Consider the following 12754-nt stretch of genomic DNA (forward strand, 5'->3'; position numbering starts at 1 on the left):
AAAAGAAGTTAATTCACATGAATTCATTTGTGTCTGTCTTGCATTTGGCTCTTAGGTGAGACAAATCATAGTTCAGAAGACCTGATACAAACCTATAGACTTGACTCTAAAGGCATTGAGACACTTAGATGATGTGAAAAATGTGCTTGTATGTGCCGCTGAAGTTCTATCTGCCTTGGTATAAACTTGACCGATGCATACATTTTACAGAAGTTATCTTGCACAGTGATATATTTTACTGTCAAACTTTTACTGGCATGTAAAAAAAATGTCAAGTTGATCGGGGATACTAAGAAAACAAAACCTGAGTTCATCATAGGTAATTACTCCTACTGCAAAAACTTCCCCATTTAGGCAATCAGTGAAAAAAAATACCACTCTGAAACGTATCCAATCAATCACAGTCAAACAAAGTTAGTATCATAACTCAAGCAAGCTAATAGTTGATGTACCAGATTAACAACTGCATCTTACTACTAATAAATAAAAATAACTGGCAACTCCTTCGGGTGTTCCTTTCTAAAAAAAGAGGAAACATTTTCAGTCTCATATGAATTGATCAGGAGTGACAAGATGCAATTCTGAAAGCTTTAGTCAATTTAATCCAATTAAGAGAAAAAAACTAAAACAAATTTTAAGTAATTTCGACTAATGGAATGATGGAGGAAATCATAACTGTTCACAGATATTCTGTAGCCAGGAAATGAAGCCAAATTGGCCAGCTAATCTGTTCATTGTGAGCTCTTCACTTAGTGTTAGTGTGTTCTGAATGAAAAGAGAAGAAAGCCTTCAACATCTGAGTCAGATTCCTGTACCAAACTGATGTCAAGCATTAATTTTAAACATTTAATTTAATGAAACCTTTCAGTTCATATTTAACAAAACATGTCATATTTTGCTTCATTGAAACTCATTCCGTAATAAAATCTTTCCTCACAGAAACAATTCCATTTTCAAAATTTAATTCACTTTCAGGGTTTCACTTTTTTGTGAAACAATTTAAAATGCATTTTCCTGCTGTAATAGGCTGCAATTAAGAAAGATAAAAAAGAGCAATTACTATGCCAACCTAAAAAAGCCAATGCAAAAACTCCCTTTTATTTCAATAAACTTTGATTCCGTTCTTTGACCGAATTGTTCATTAGTCTCTATGCTCCTGCTCTTATTTTCTAGATTGCTTAATGATAAGGAAGATTACAGAGTTGAGTTACTGGACAAACCATTCAACACTAAGGCATTTCTGATGCTTCCACTGCAGCAGAGTTAAGTATTTAAGCATGTAAGTGCCACATTTCTTTCCTGCATCTGAATGCAAAAGGATGGGGGCCTGTTTCGAGGAAGCAGAGAGCACACCACATTGCTGGGTAACCATGACAATGAGACAGCAGGAAGAAGAAATGTTTGCCTAAACAGCATCCAGCCACATAACCCCAGCGTAACACTGCTCTAGTTAAACAATATGCCCAGAGGGCTAAGAAGGACTTAGTGTTGCACTGTAACTAAAATGCCCCATCTCCAGGTGGAGATGTGCAGGGACCTTTCTGTCTCCTAAATACATGCCCGTGAGATCACCTAGGCTTGGCAAAGATCCATTCGTGCACATGAATTAATGCTGCTGTATTTAGCCACAGCTGGTGGCAGATTACCAATGTAACCTCATACTGAAACTAAAACCACTGACGTTCTAGCCCAGCTGAGTATCTACCTCCTCAAAATCCCACTGTCAAGCTTACCGATGAAAATGATGCAAAATAGAAAGTTAGCTAAACAAAATAATATACATCATGCTATTACAAGACATCTCTGTGGCATTGCAAAGTTAGGTGGTACTTTAGAGATGTTTATGGAAAAGCCATATTTGAGATGTGGCTTTTGCTCCATAACCCTTAAAAATCAGTTATGCTTCTCTCCTCCTGCTTAAAAATTATATTCACTCTGGCATTTGTCTCTAGGAGTTCAGCAAGTGCTGCACCCTGCACAGTTCCTCTATGTCTATGTGTACACTGCTGGGAAGCTGCATTATTCTGGGGCACAAGAGGGCCTGGGGGGCACAGTTTCTCTGTTAAATCCCTGAGGCAGACATGGGACATATCAGACACATGGTCCTACATTTTACACCATGCCAGAAGCCTGTGGCCCTTCCTCTTGCTTTAATTCACTTCTTTGAGAATCCACTAAGAAAGCCCCGTCTCTCTCAGACGTCTTTTGCAATCATTCCTAGTCCTTCTCTACTCTAAGTCCTGGAAGAAGAATGCTCCCTTGGTCAGCTTGTCTCCCATCCTTCTGCCTTTGGGCTGCCCTTGGGCAGACAAGCTCTTTATTGTTTGATCCAGTTTGGCAGCTGGATTTAAAGAACCTTCAGAAATCTGTGCTAAGTCTAATCTAGTCTGACTTCACCTCTCTTGAACCCCACAAGTTTTTTGCAAATGAGTCTCTTCCTTTATCAGCTATATAAGTTGTATTTAATATCATTAAAATGCTAAACTGATGAATCTTCTCACTGAGGGAGATTACAGCTGCATACATGAAAAGGGTACTCAGCAGGAAGGATGCACAGAAGCCAATAAGCAAGGGAGCTAGGGACCACAGAAACCCTGATATGCACAATATAGGGGATATTAAAAAGTGGGTAGGCGGCAATGAGCAATAAGCATCCTGGGCCACTATGTCTTTTCATCCTCTGGCTCCCTTTCTGTCTGTATTTGCTGACTTCTGTGGGATGACTTGGTAGGCATTGAAGGAAATGAACTACACTGTTTTGTTGTATGTAGCACAATAATCAACAGCACCAAATGAACTCAGCATCAAGCTGGGATCATGCAGTTACAATGGTAGAAGAAATTAGACAGCATTAATTAGAGGGAGAATGTGGAACTCTTTCTGCTAGAGAGTCACATCTTTCCGGGATGTGACTCTTCTCTTAGCTGACGAAAGCATCCATGGTTTGGCTTGTTAAGAGCCAAGTTGATAGAAAAGTTGAAGGGAAAAAAGGAGTGTTCTCCATTGTGTGCCAACCCAGCTGAGGGAAGACTTGAGTTTGAGACTGACTTTTAAAGAACAGCAAAAGGTTAATGAATTTTTATCCCAGCCACCATTGATACACCTGAAGGTCCCTCTAACTAGATCACAGACAGCACTTTTGCTTTTATTTCACTAAAAGACCAGGTAAGTAATACACGTAAGGGAGAAAGAATCAGAGATAAAAAAGACTTTTTCAGCTTCCAGAAACCAAAACAATCTTCTGCTAAAGTAGTCTTCCTATGGGCTATGCAGCTACCTGTACACGTTCCATGTTAAAACTTTCTCCACAACAATTCTTTTTTCTTATTTTATTGACATTTGATATAAACTGGACTGCACTCTGCATTAACAAAAGGAGCTTGATTCTTTGAGGTACAATGAACTCTCATTTCCCACTGAGTCTGTGAAAGAGGTTGACATGCAAAACTGCTGAAGGCAGGTCCCTTGCATTACTTGGAAATTGCTTTCCTGCACCCTCCATTCTCTGCTACATTGGGAAAGGGCCAGGAGGTATACCAGAGTTTCAGTCCAGACAGTTCTGTACTCTGTGATTTGAATCCATCCCAGCCTTTATGGTAGAATCAGAGAATAGGAAATACGACATTTCAAATAAATTGTAGAACAGTTAGCTACATTTAATAGGGTTTGTTTGCCATCTTTTGGCAAATAAAGCATGTTTGCATATAATCTTTTTTTAAAAATTGCCTTGCCTTTTGTATGCATGCTTGCCTTTTTTCTATACTAACCAGTTAATGAAATTCCAACTACTAAACAAAGACCTGTGAACATTTTGGACAGCACACTCTTTTTCCCTTTATATGTCTGTACAATGCCTAAACCAGACTAGTCGTGATTTTTTAACAGAACCATCTAGGAATTGTTGTTATTTAGAAAGATAATATTTTTATTTATTTTATTAATTTAAAACTAAATGTTCTTTAATATAACCTGATTCCCTTGTAAAAAATAAGGAAGAAAAGTGGCAATAGATTTCCATAAAATAGCAGTATGGTAAAAGTGCACTATTGAGGCAATCACCTACAAGTGAGCTAGAATTACAGATTAACAAACTACAAAATGTCCACCTCGGAGTACTCAAAAGTTCAGATGTTTCTTTGAGTCTTATTTAAGCCTCTTGAACCTAAGCAACTACACAATTTCAAATAGTAGCTGCACTATGTAAAATGTCTTAGAGCGGAAGATGCCAAAATGGACTGAAAAATCATAGAGTTTCCAACAAAAACATTATTTTTGGTCAACATTATTTGCTAAATTCAATCTAAACATATGAATCATTTTGCTCAACCCACAACTGTATTTTTCTATTAATATATTAATTAACCCTGCAGTTTCTCTCAGCCTTTCATACATGCCCTGTCTCTCTCCTTTATTAGATAATGGCATATCTTTCTTCCATATTTAGAAATATAACCTCTCTTAAAATGATGCTTCTATGAAAAACCTCACTTGGACATGCTGTGACACTTGATGGAATTGACAACTCTGCCCAAGAAAGACAGGATACGACAGCTGCAGATCTTCAGATCCCTGAAGATGCTTTAAAGGGCATCCCATAGACAATCCATGGCTCTTACCACACAAATGTAATGTTACAGCTAGAATATATATCAGGTATATACTGAACTGTATATATGAGAAATTGTGGGCCAGTCAAATCAAGGACACCAAAGAGAAAAAGAATCAAAGAAGAAAACTTGAGTTGATGACACTTTTCTTTTGTTTCCTAGAGAAGACAGAGGAAGGAACATGTGCACACTGAATTTCTCCACCCCAGCTTTTTCCAGGTGAATTTCCCCACCTATAAGCAAGAGGAGTCGAGAAGGCATCAATGACACTCCACCAAAATGCTCACTTTTGCACTCAGAAGATGTAAATCTTAGAGAGCAGCCTTGACAAAGGGCTGCCTGCAAAAGCTATGGAAGAAACTTCACTGGTCAGTTTAAGTGCAGGATCCTTTATGCACAGATTTAAATGGGAAGTTATTTTAGCTTCAGGGAAGCAGAATCTAGCCCAGAAAACTCACAGTGCAATACATTAGGTAAATATTATTAACTTCAGTTAAATTAAATGCAAAACATATATTTTACCATTTTATGATGAAGAGTATTTCCTAAAATGTCAATAAGGGTTAAAAAGAAATGGCCTGATTGGTTTGTTAAACCATGTGAGTTAATTTCCAGTTGCTGCTTATTTTAAGAAAGTAAGAGTCTGCAGCATCATAAAAATACAGATTCTGTTTTTTGTATTTTCTTCTCATAAAAAAGGGGAAAAGAAAAAACTATGAAGGAGCTGAGAGCTAGGGTATTTGGTTTGAGGATCAGTTGAGTATTTCATTTTGTCTGTAGCACTAATTATAGACTTAATTATTACATAAATATTGTTTCATATTAGTTCTATGGCCAAAGTTCTAAATTTAGAAATAATCTTTTTTTTCATGATGCAGTTTCAATAATAAACATTATGATCAAGTCTAGGTGCATGCTACAGTATTAAAATGCCTCCTTTTTAAGCACTTGGTGGAATCACTGTTACTGCTCTGCTATGGCTTAGCTAGTCTGCCTGTAAAAGTGAAGATTTATTTTTATGTGGCTTGAACTAAAACGACTTATTTTTGATGTGTGCTCACCCTTAACTATTAACATTGTGTGCAATGGCAGTTTAAATGTTTTATTTTCAAATAAACAGGCAAATGGACTGTTATTTCTATAAATACTAACAGGATCATGCCCAAGCACTGGGATTTTTCAGCCTGGAGCAAGAGGAAACCACACATTTTCTGTTTATTTTTGTGGGGTTTACTATTTTAAGTAACATCAAGCCCCAGACTGAATATATTCTGACATTTCTGGTTACTTTGAAGGAAAAAAGTCCCAATAGTTTCTTAGCAAGTTAGGTCAACTTATGCTAAGTCACTGAGTGATAAAAAAGTATTCTCTGTGACAACCATATATGCAATGTCCTCCTGGGTGTCCATCACCAAGTCTCTTGCAATGGAGCTCAAAAGAAATACATAGGAAGATGGGAAAACGGTTGATGGTCCTACTAACCAGCCTGATCCTACTAACATGGATCCAAATCGACTTGTGTGCATAGTGCTGTTGTGTGATTCTGCAGGGATATTTGAGAACTGTCCCTGTCTCCTTAACTGAGAACAGATGTTGTCAGTGATATCAGATGCTCTTTTCTGTTCTCTCTTCCCCTGACCTCAGTTTTAACACACTCATGAAGGACAAAACACCAAAGTTCTTGTGCTGCCTTTGGAACAGTAAAATCTGAGCATCAGCTGTATGGTTTAGACTTGTGCACTAGTAAATGTTGTTTTGGTTTTCCTTTGTAGCTGGCTACTTATATTTTGAAGGGGCAGAAATGGACAATTGTCTGGGTTTTTTTGAGCAATTCCTCTGCATCTTTTGCTTGGCTTCACTTAGTAATAACCAGTTGATTATATGCAGGTAACAAAGTACTCGTTGAGAATTTTAACTTGCTTTTTGAATAGACAAATTCAGACACCATTAAGTGACTGAAGTTTTACAAGGGTATCAGACTACCTTTTGAAACTGAAGGCTTTTTGCAGCCCAGAATTGTTCCTCTAAATCTCTGGTCAGTTTGAAACAGTTTGACCTCTGTATCTCATTTCTTTGCAGTAATAAAACCCTCTAATAAACTGAGAGAAAAATGATTGAAATAGGTAAATACAGAAAAATTAGGGAAGGAGAAAGCTAATGAACTCAATTGCGATCACTATGCCAGTATTGCCTTAACTTAAAAGTATTGATTAAATAACTGAATATTTACATCTTGTACTGGAACCGCTGAAGGCAAATGATGCATTGCAAAGCAAACAGAAGCTGACCTTTGCACGTTTTCCCATCAGGCTGCAGGGTAAATCCAACTGGGCAACTGCATCGTACCCCTGTTGCGGTATCCTTGCAAGTCCGATCACAGCCTCCATTATTGACAGCACATGTTTCTGCAGAATGAAAGAGAAAGAGAGAGGGAGAAAGGCAGTGTAATGAAATGTTCTGGGGGAGGGGAGAGGCACTGACTCTTTGGGGCAAAATGACAACATTATGAAAGCAATCTAAGTTCAAGCAAGCCAACTGAAGCAAGCTCTCAAGGTCATCAGGGCCCATGTACTGGTTTTGACTTGTAAATCATTTCCACAAGTCATGACTTCTTTCTCCCCCCAAACGGGTGTTTTTATTTATTATATTTAGTTAGTGCTTTTGAACTGTCTTAGACAATAGGATGGGGTTATTACATATGAAACAAGTTTAAAAAGAAAAAAAGTGATTGCCTTTAGAAGCAGAACCAAACATTCAGTCTGTTTCGTATCAGTCAATGTCTAGCTGAGGCTTTTTAAGGTTCATTTTTTTAAATGCTGTTGTAGGCATAATGAACTTTAAAAAGCAGTAGAAAGCAAAGCAGAGTGCTAGACTTGGACCTGAGAATTTAAAACCCTTAGTTAAGAAAGAGTTAATGGAAAATGAACTACATATATCACTTTGACAAGAACCTACATGCCCAATCTGTTCTTACTGATCTACAAGCAAAAGGCATCTGGGTTTTGTCCACTTAAAGCTTTTTGCAAATTGAAAGGAGTTTGGAGTGGGTGGGAGGGCATAATTGAGGTCACTGAACCCATTCCAAGCTGTGTCATTGAAATTTCCCAGTGCTTGTAGTATGTAGAAGGGTGGCTGGGCAAACACAGGCAAGAGAAAGCTGCAATACTTCTGAGCTTTTACAACGGTGGGCAATGACTATTAGGTACCACTACATTAAAAAAAATCTTCAACTTCATTACAGAAAAAGCAAAAACCCCTCCCTCATTGCCATTATTTTCTGTTACTCATGTGTGCACATGCGCACACCCTATGCATCCATACTCACACATACCCACACACACATCTATAAAATAGATAAAAGGCAAGTGAAATGATTAACTTTGCTTTGATCCAGAGAATAGAGTGGATGTAAGCACGTTACAATTTAGCACGTCAGTTTGAACGGTGCATTTGTCTGAAAAGTATTTACTTCAGAGAGCAAGTCCTTTTAATAGTATCTTTTTCAGTTGCTCTGGCTTTGATTAAATTAAAACACCCCCCCACCCCCCAAGATTGCCATTATTCTACTCAGTTCACCTCATTCTGGCTTTCCCTAAAGAGGCTTTGTCATTACTTACTCAGATTTACAGACTCCTATCGCTGAATATTCAAACCCCGTGTCACAATTGTACCCTGTGGACAGGGTCTGACAATAAGCTATAGGATATGCTAATTGGGAATTGCCTTAGAACAGTACATTGATCAAAAATTATTTACACAGAACAGAAAAGGCTTTATCTTTCTATTGACTAGTACTAAAAGATTTTTATTTTAAAGTAGCCTCTGCTAATGCCCTCAAGGTGAACTTAGACTGGCCCTCTGGAGGGACTTCACTGCTTCAAAATAAGAGAAAAAAAGTGTAACTGTGGGTTTGTTTTTTTTTTCTTTTGTACTGGCATAGACCTCTACATCAGTTGTGGAATAAGCTGCTCATCCACTTATGAAAAAACTGAAACATGGGACACACATGCATTAAGAGCATGGGACAGAACTCTGCTGTCCATGTACATTCACACATGATCTACTAGGTAGATTTTAAATCTTTTATGCCATGTATGCTGTGTAATAACATAATGTAGAAAAAGCAATCAGTACAGAAATGGATTTGCATGTAACTGCCAGCAAGCACAGCTAACAAATGGATTGACATGTTTTCTGGAACAGCTTTCTGAAAATGGGGCTGAGTCTGCAACTCCTTATTTTCAGGTGGAATTCTTGCTCACCTTGGGTACAACTTGCAGGACCTGAACCTAACTGTTTAAGTAATATAGTTCTGATTTTCATTTACTCCCCTGCAAAGGACTATTTTATAGACTTAGAAGCTGACACTGCTGCCTGAAGAATTCTGTAAATGACAATGCTGGCATTTCCATTTGTATGTCAATGTGTGTGTGTCCTCATAGGCCAACATATCAAATGATTTTATATTTCAGAGAAGGGAGAAAGTTTCAGGTAATTTAAAACTTTTTTACTTGGGTACAGTTTAACGGTAGGATGATTTGCCAGGAGTAAAGAGTTTAGGTTAAAAAACAGGAAAAAGTGCTGAAGATGTACATTTGGCATGGCACTGCAAAGAGCAGTAAATCTTATGTTATGTTAGCGGATTAACTTTGGCATATGAAGAGTCTTTTATTGCAGTTCATCAACACCAGATGAACATAAGCAGTAATATTTCTGCTTTCTGGATGACATCCAGTGAAAATGAATAGACACAACCTTTTTTTTTTCCCATGGCATGGATGACTGGATCTATAGGGTAAGGGTCATTCAGTGAACAAGAGTTATTTCTATGTATAAATAGAAGGCATCAAGCCAGCTTTTCTTATTTTCACACAGATTTAGTAAAACAAACCAAAAAGGGTAAATACCCTTCAACCTTTCCTGGTGACTCTGACTTTAATACATGACAAACTCTAACAGACTGAAGATCCAAGTGAGCAAGAGGACATCTGACAGTACCTCTAGCATTTTGGATAATCGGAGAAATGTAATGATGAAATTCCTTAAACTCAAGGTCATGAGAAAACATTAGTAAAAGAAAGCGAACGTGAACAGCAGAATGTGGGAAAGAGGTATTATGAACTACATCAAACAGAATAGTTGAGGCCTATATACAACATAAACTGAAGCATCACCACCTGTGTTTCTGTTAGAAATGACTTCAACACATTCTTCAGCTCACCACTATCAAACTTCAGTATATATTTGTAATACAAATAAAAGTTTTAGGTCTCAAATAAAGAGCAGAAACAAATTACTTATTTCCAAACTACCACACTGGAGAAGCTATACTTATATGGAAGGGAAAGAACAGATGTTCAAAATTTGGATCAGATCTTCATGGTGATACTGATCCTACGGACCATTTTCCACTGTTTTTTTTCTCCGTGAGAGGCAACTTCAGCATACTTATTACTCTTTCTGTTTGTTTCAGATTTTTTGGCACATTTCTGATGTTTTTTGTTCTGATGAGGGAGCAGAAAGAGAACTGGAAGACACAAATAAAGCAGTGTCATGTAACTGACGTTTAGATTCCTTACGAATTATGATAAAGATCACCATTTGAAACTATTAGACTTTACTGTGAATTTAAAGTGATGTTTGCAGCCCTGCTTACACCCTTACTGAATTCCCACCAGAAAACTCAGACAGAAACAGGTATCTAAAGAAAAGGACATCTATTTACATAAGGCAGTCTGGGACAACTTACATCGTGTTTTTCCAATGTAAGCTCCTAATTCTGGAACACTCTCTCATATATCTGGTCCCTGGATCTACAGACAAGAAGTAACCCAAATTATTACCAACTTCCTATACCTATGGTTTGCTCAGTTAGGATATTTATTATTTTAACAATAGTCCACTGTGCTATTGGATATAGAATCACAGAATCATTAAGGTTGGAAAAGACCTTTAAGATCATCAAGTCCAACCATCAACCCAACACCACCATGCCCATTAAACCATGTCCTGAATAGCCATGTCTACACATTTTTTGAACACCTCCAGTGATGGTGACTTCACCACCTCCCTGGGCAGCCTGTTCCAATGTTTGGCCACTCTCTCAGTAAAGACATTTTTCCTAATATCCAGTCTAAACCTCCCCTGGCGCAACTTGAGACCATTTCCTCTCATCCTATCGCTAGTTACGTGGGAGAAGAGACCAACACCCACCTCACAACAACCTCCTTTCAGGTAAGTTGTAGAGAGTGATGAGGTGTCCCCTCAGCCTCCTTTTCTCCAGACTGAACAACCCCAGTTCCCTCAGCCGCTCTGCTTAAGACTTGTGCTCCAGACCCCTCACCAGCTTCATTGACCTTCTCTGGACACATTCCAGCACCTCAACGTTCTTTCTGTAGTGAGGGGCCCAAAACTGAACACAGGATTCGAGGTGCAGCCTCACCAGTGCCGAGTACAGGGTCACAATCACCTCCCTGCTCCTGCTGGCCACACTATTCCTGATACAGGCCAGGACCTGTTGTTGGCTGCCTTGGCCACCTGAGCACACTGCCGGCTCATGTTCAACCGGCTGTCAACCAGGACCCCCAGGTCCTTTTCCGCTTGGGCAGCTCTCCAGCCATTTCTCCTCAAGCCTGTAGCATTGCATGGAGTTGCTGTGACCAAAGTGCAGCACCCGGCACTTGGCCTTATTAAACCTCATACAGTTGACCTCTGCCCATCGATCCAGCCTGTCCAGATCCCTCTGCAGAGCCTTCCTACCTTCAAGCAGATCAACACTCCTGCCCAACTTGGTGTCATCTGCAAACTTACTGAGGGAGCACTCAATCCCTTCATCCAGGTCATCAATAAAGATATTAAAAAAGACTGGTCCCAGAACTGAGCCCTGGGGAACACCGCTTGTGACCGGCCGCCACCTGGATTTAACTCCGTTCACCACAACTCTCTGGGCTTGGCCGACCAACCAGTTTTTCACCCAGTGAAGAGTACACCTGTCTAAGCCATGAGCTGCCAGTTTCTTCAGGAGAATGCTAGAGACGCTGTCAAAGGCTTTACTAAAGTCCAGGTAGACAACGTCCACAGCCTTTCTCTCATCCAGTGGATGGGTCACCTGGTCATAGAAGGAGATCAGGTTGCTCAAGCAGGACCTGCCTTTCATGAACCCGTGCTGGCTGGGCCTGATCCCTTGGTTGTCCTGCACATGCCCTGTGAGCATCCTCAAGATGAACCTCTCCATAATCTTACCCGGCACCGAGGTCAGGCTGACAGGCCTGTAGTTCCCCGATCCTCCTTCCGGCCCTTCCTGTAGATGGACATCACATCAGCAAGCCTCCAGTCATCTGGGACCTCCCCTGTTAACCAGGACTGCTGATAAATGACGGAGAGGGGCTTGGCAAGCTCCTCCACCAGCTCCCTCAGTACTCTCGCGTGGATCCCATCAGGCCCCATAGACTTGTGGGTATCCAGGTGGCATAGCAGGTCCTTAACTGTTTCCTGCTGGATTATGGGGAGTTTATTCTGCTCTCCATCCCCATCTTCCAGCTCAGGGGGCTGAATACCCTGTGGATACCTGGTCTGGCTATTAAGGTCTGACTGTGCACTGCTTCTGGGTATTAAAATATCCTATTAAAAAGCACAGGCTTGAGCTGTTGGTCCTTCAGCACTGGATTGGGAATGTCAGACTAAGTTGCCAGGTTAAGTTACATGGGTATTCAGTCCTTTCATATGTTACTTCAGTGTCTGCAAGGGTTTAGCAGAAAGGTTCTAGTTCTGAAGTTTTTGAACTAAAGCAGAATCTCTCGCAGGTGGCAATAGAGCCTGGCCCCTTTCTTAAAAAGATGACTGACACCAGACAGGATTTATTTAGCTTTGAATACTATTAAATGCCTGAAAGTCTGAACACGTGTTATGGTTTGGGAACATTTCTGAAAACCTAAATTTCAACTTCTTTCATGAAACAGGTAAACATAACCATTCAAAACGTAAGCATCTATTCAAATCTGGTTTTTGGAAATGGCCAATTATTTCATAAAGTCATTGAAAAACTGCCTCAAAGACAGGTGTCTCCAAAATCTGCCTCCAATTTTTGTGACTTCATTTCATCTCTATGATCAAAAGAGCATAATATGATTTTAAGGGTATTGCTCAAA

The 12754-nt window shown here is 39.5% G+C and overlaps 1 protein-coding gene across 1 annotated transcript in view; it reads right to left on the reverse strand.

Annotated features, from left to right (window-relative positions):
- Positions 1-12754, reverse strand: part of SCUBE1 (signal peptide, CUB domain and EGF like domain containing 1) — a gene marked incomplete at both ends in the record, with an annotated part of 212072 nt that overhangs the window by 65343 nt on the left and 133975 nt on the right. The window contains one exon of the mRNA XM_082012017.1: positions 6896-7012. Within this exon, the coding sequence (XP_081868143.1) occupies positions 6896-7012 (117 nt within the window). The remainder of the gene's footprint in view (positions 1-6895; positions 7013-12754) is intronic.

Source organism: Phaethon aethereus, assembly GCF_964289735.1.
Source record: "Phaethon aethereus genome assembly, chromosome: 1".
In the NCBI taxonomy this organism is placed as follows: domain Eukaryota; kingdom Metazoa; phylum Chordata; class Aves; order Phaethontiformes; family Phaethontidae; genus Phaethon; species Phaethon aethereus.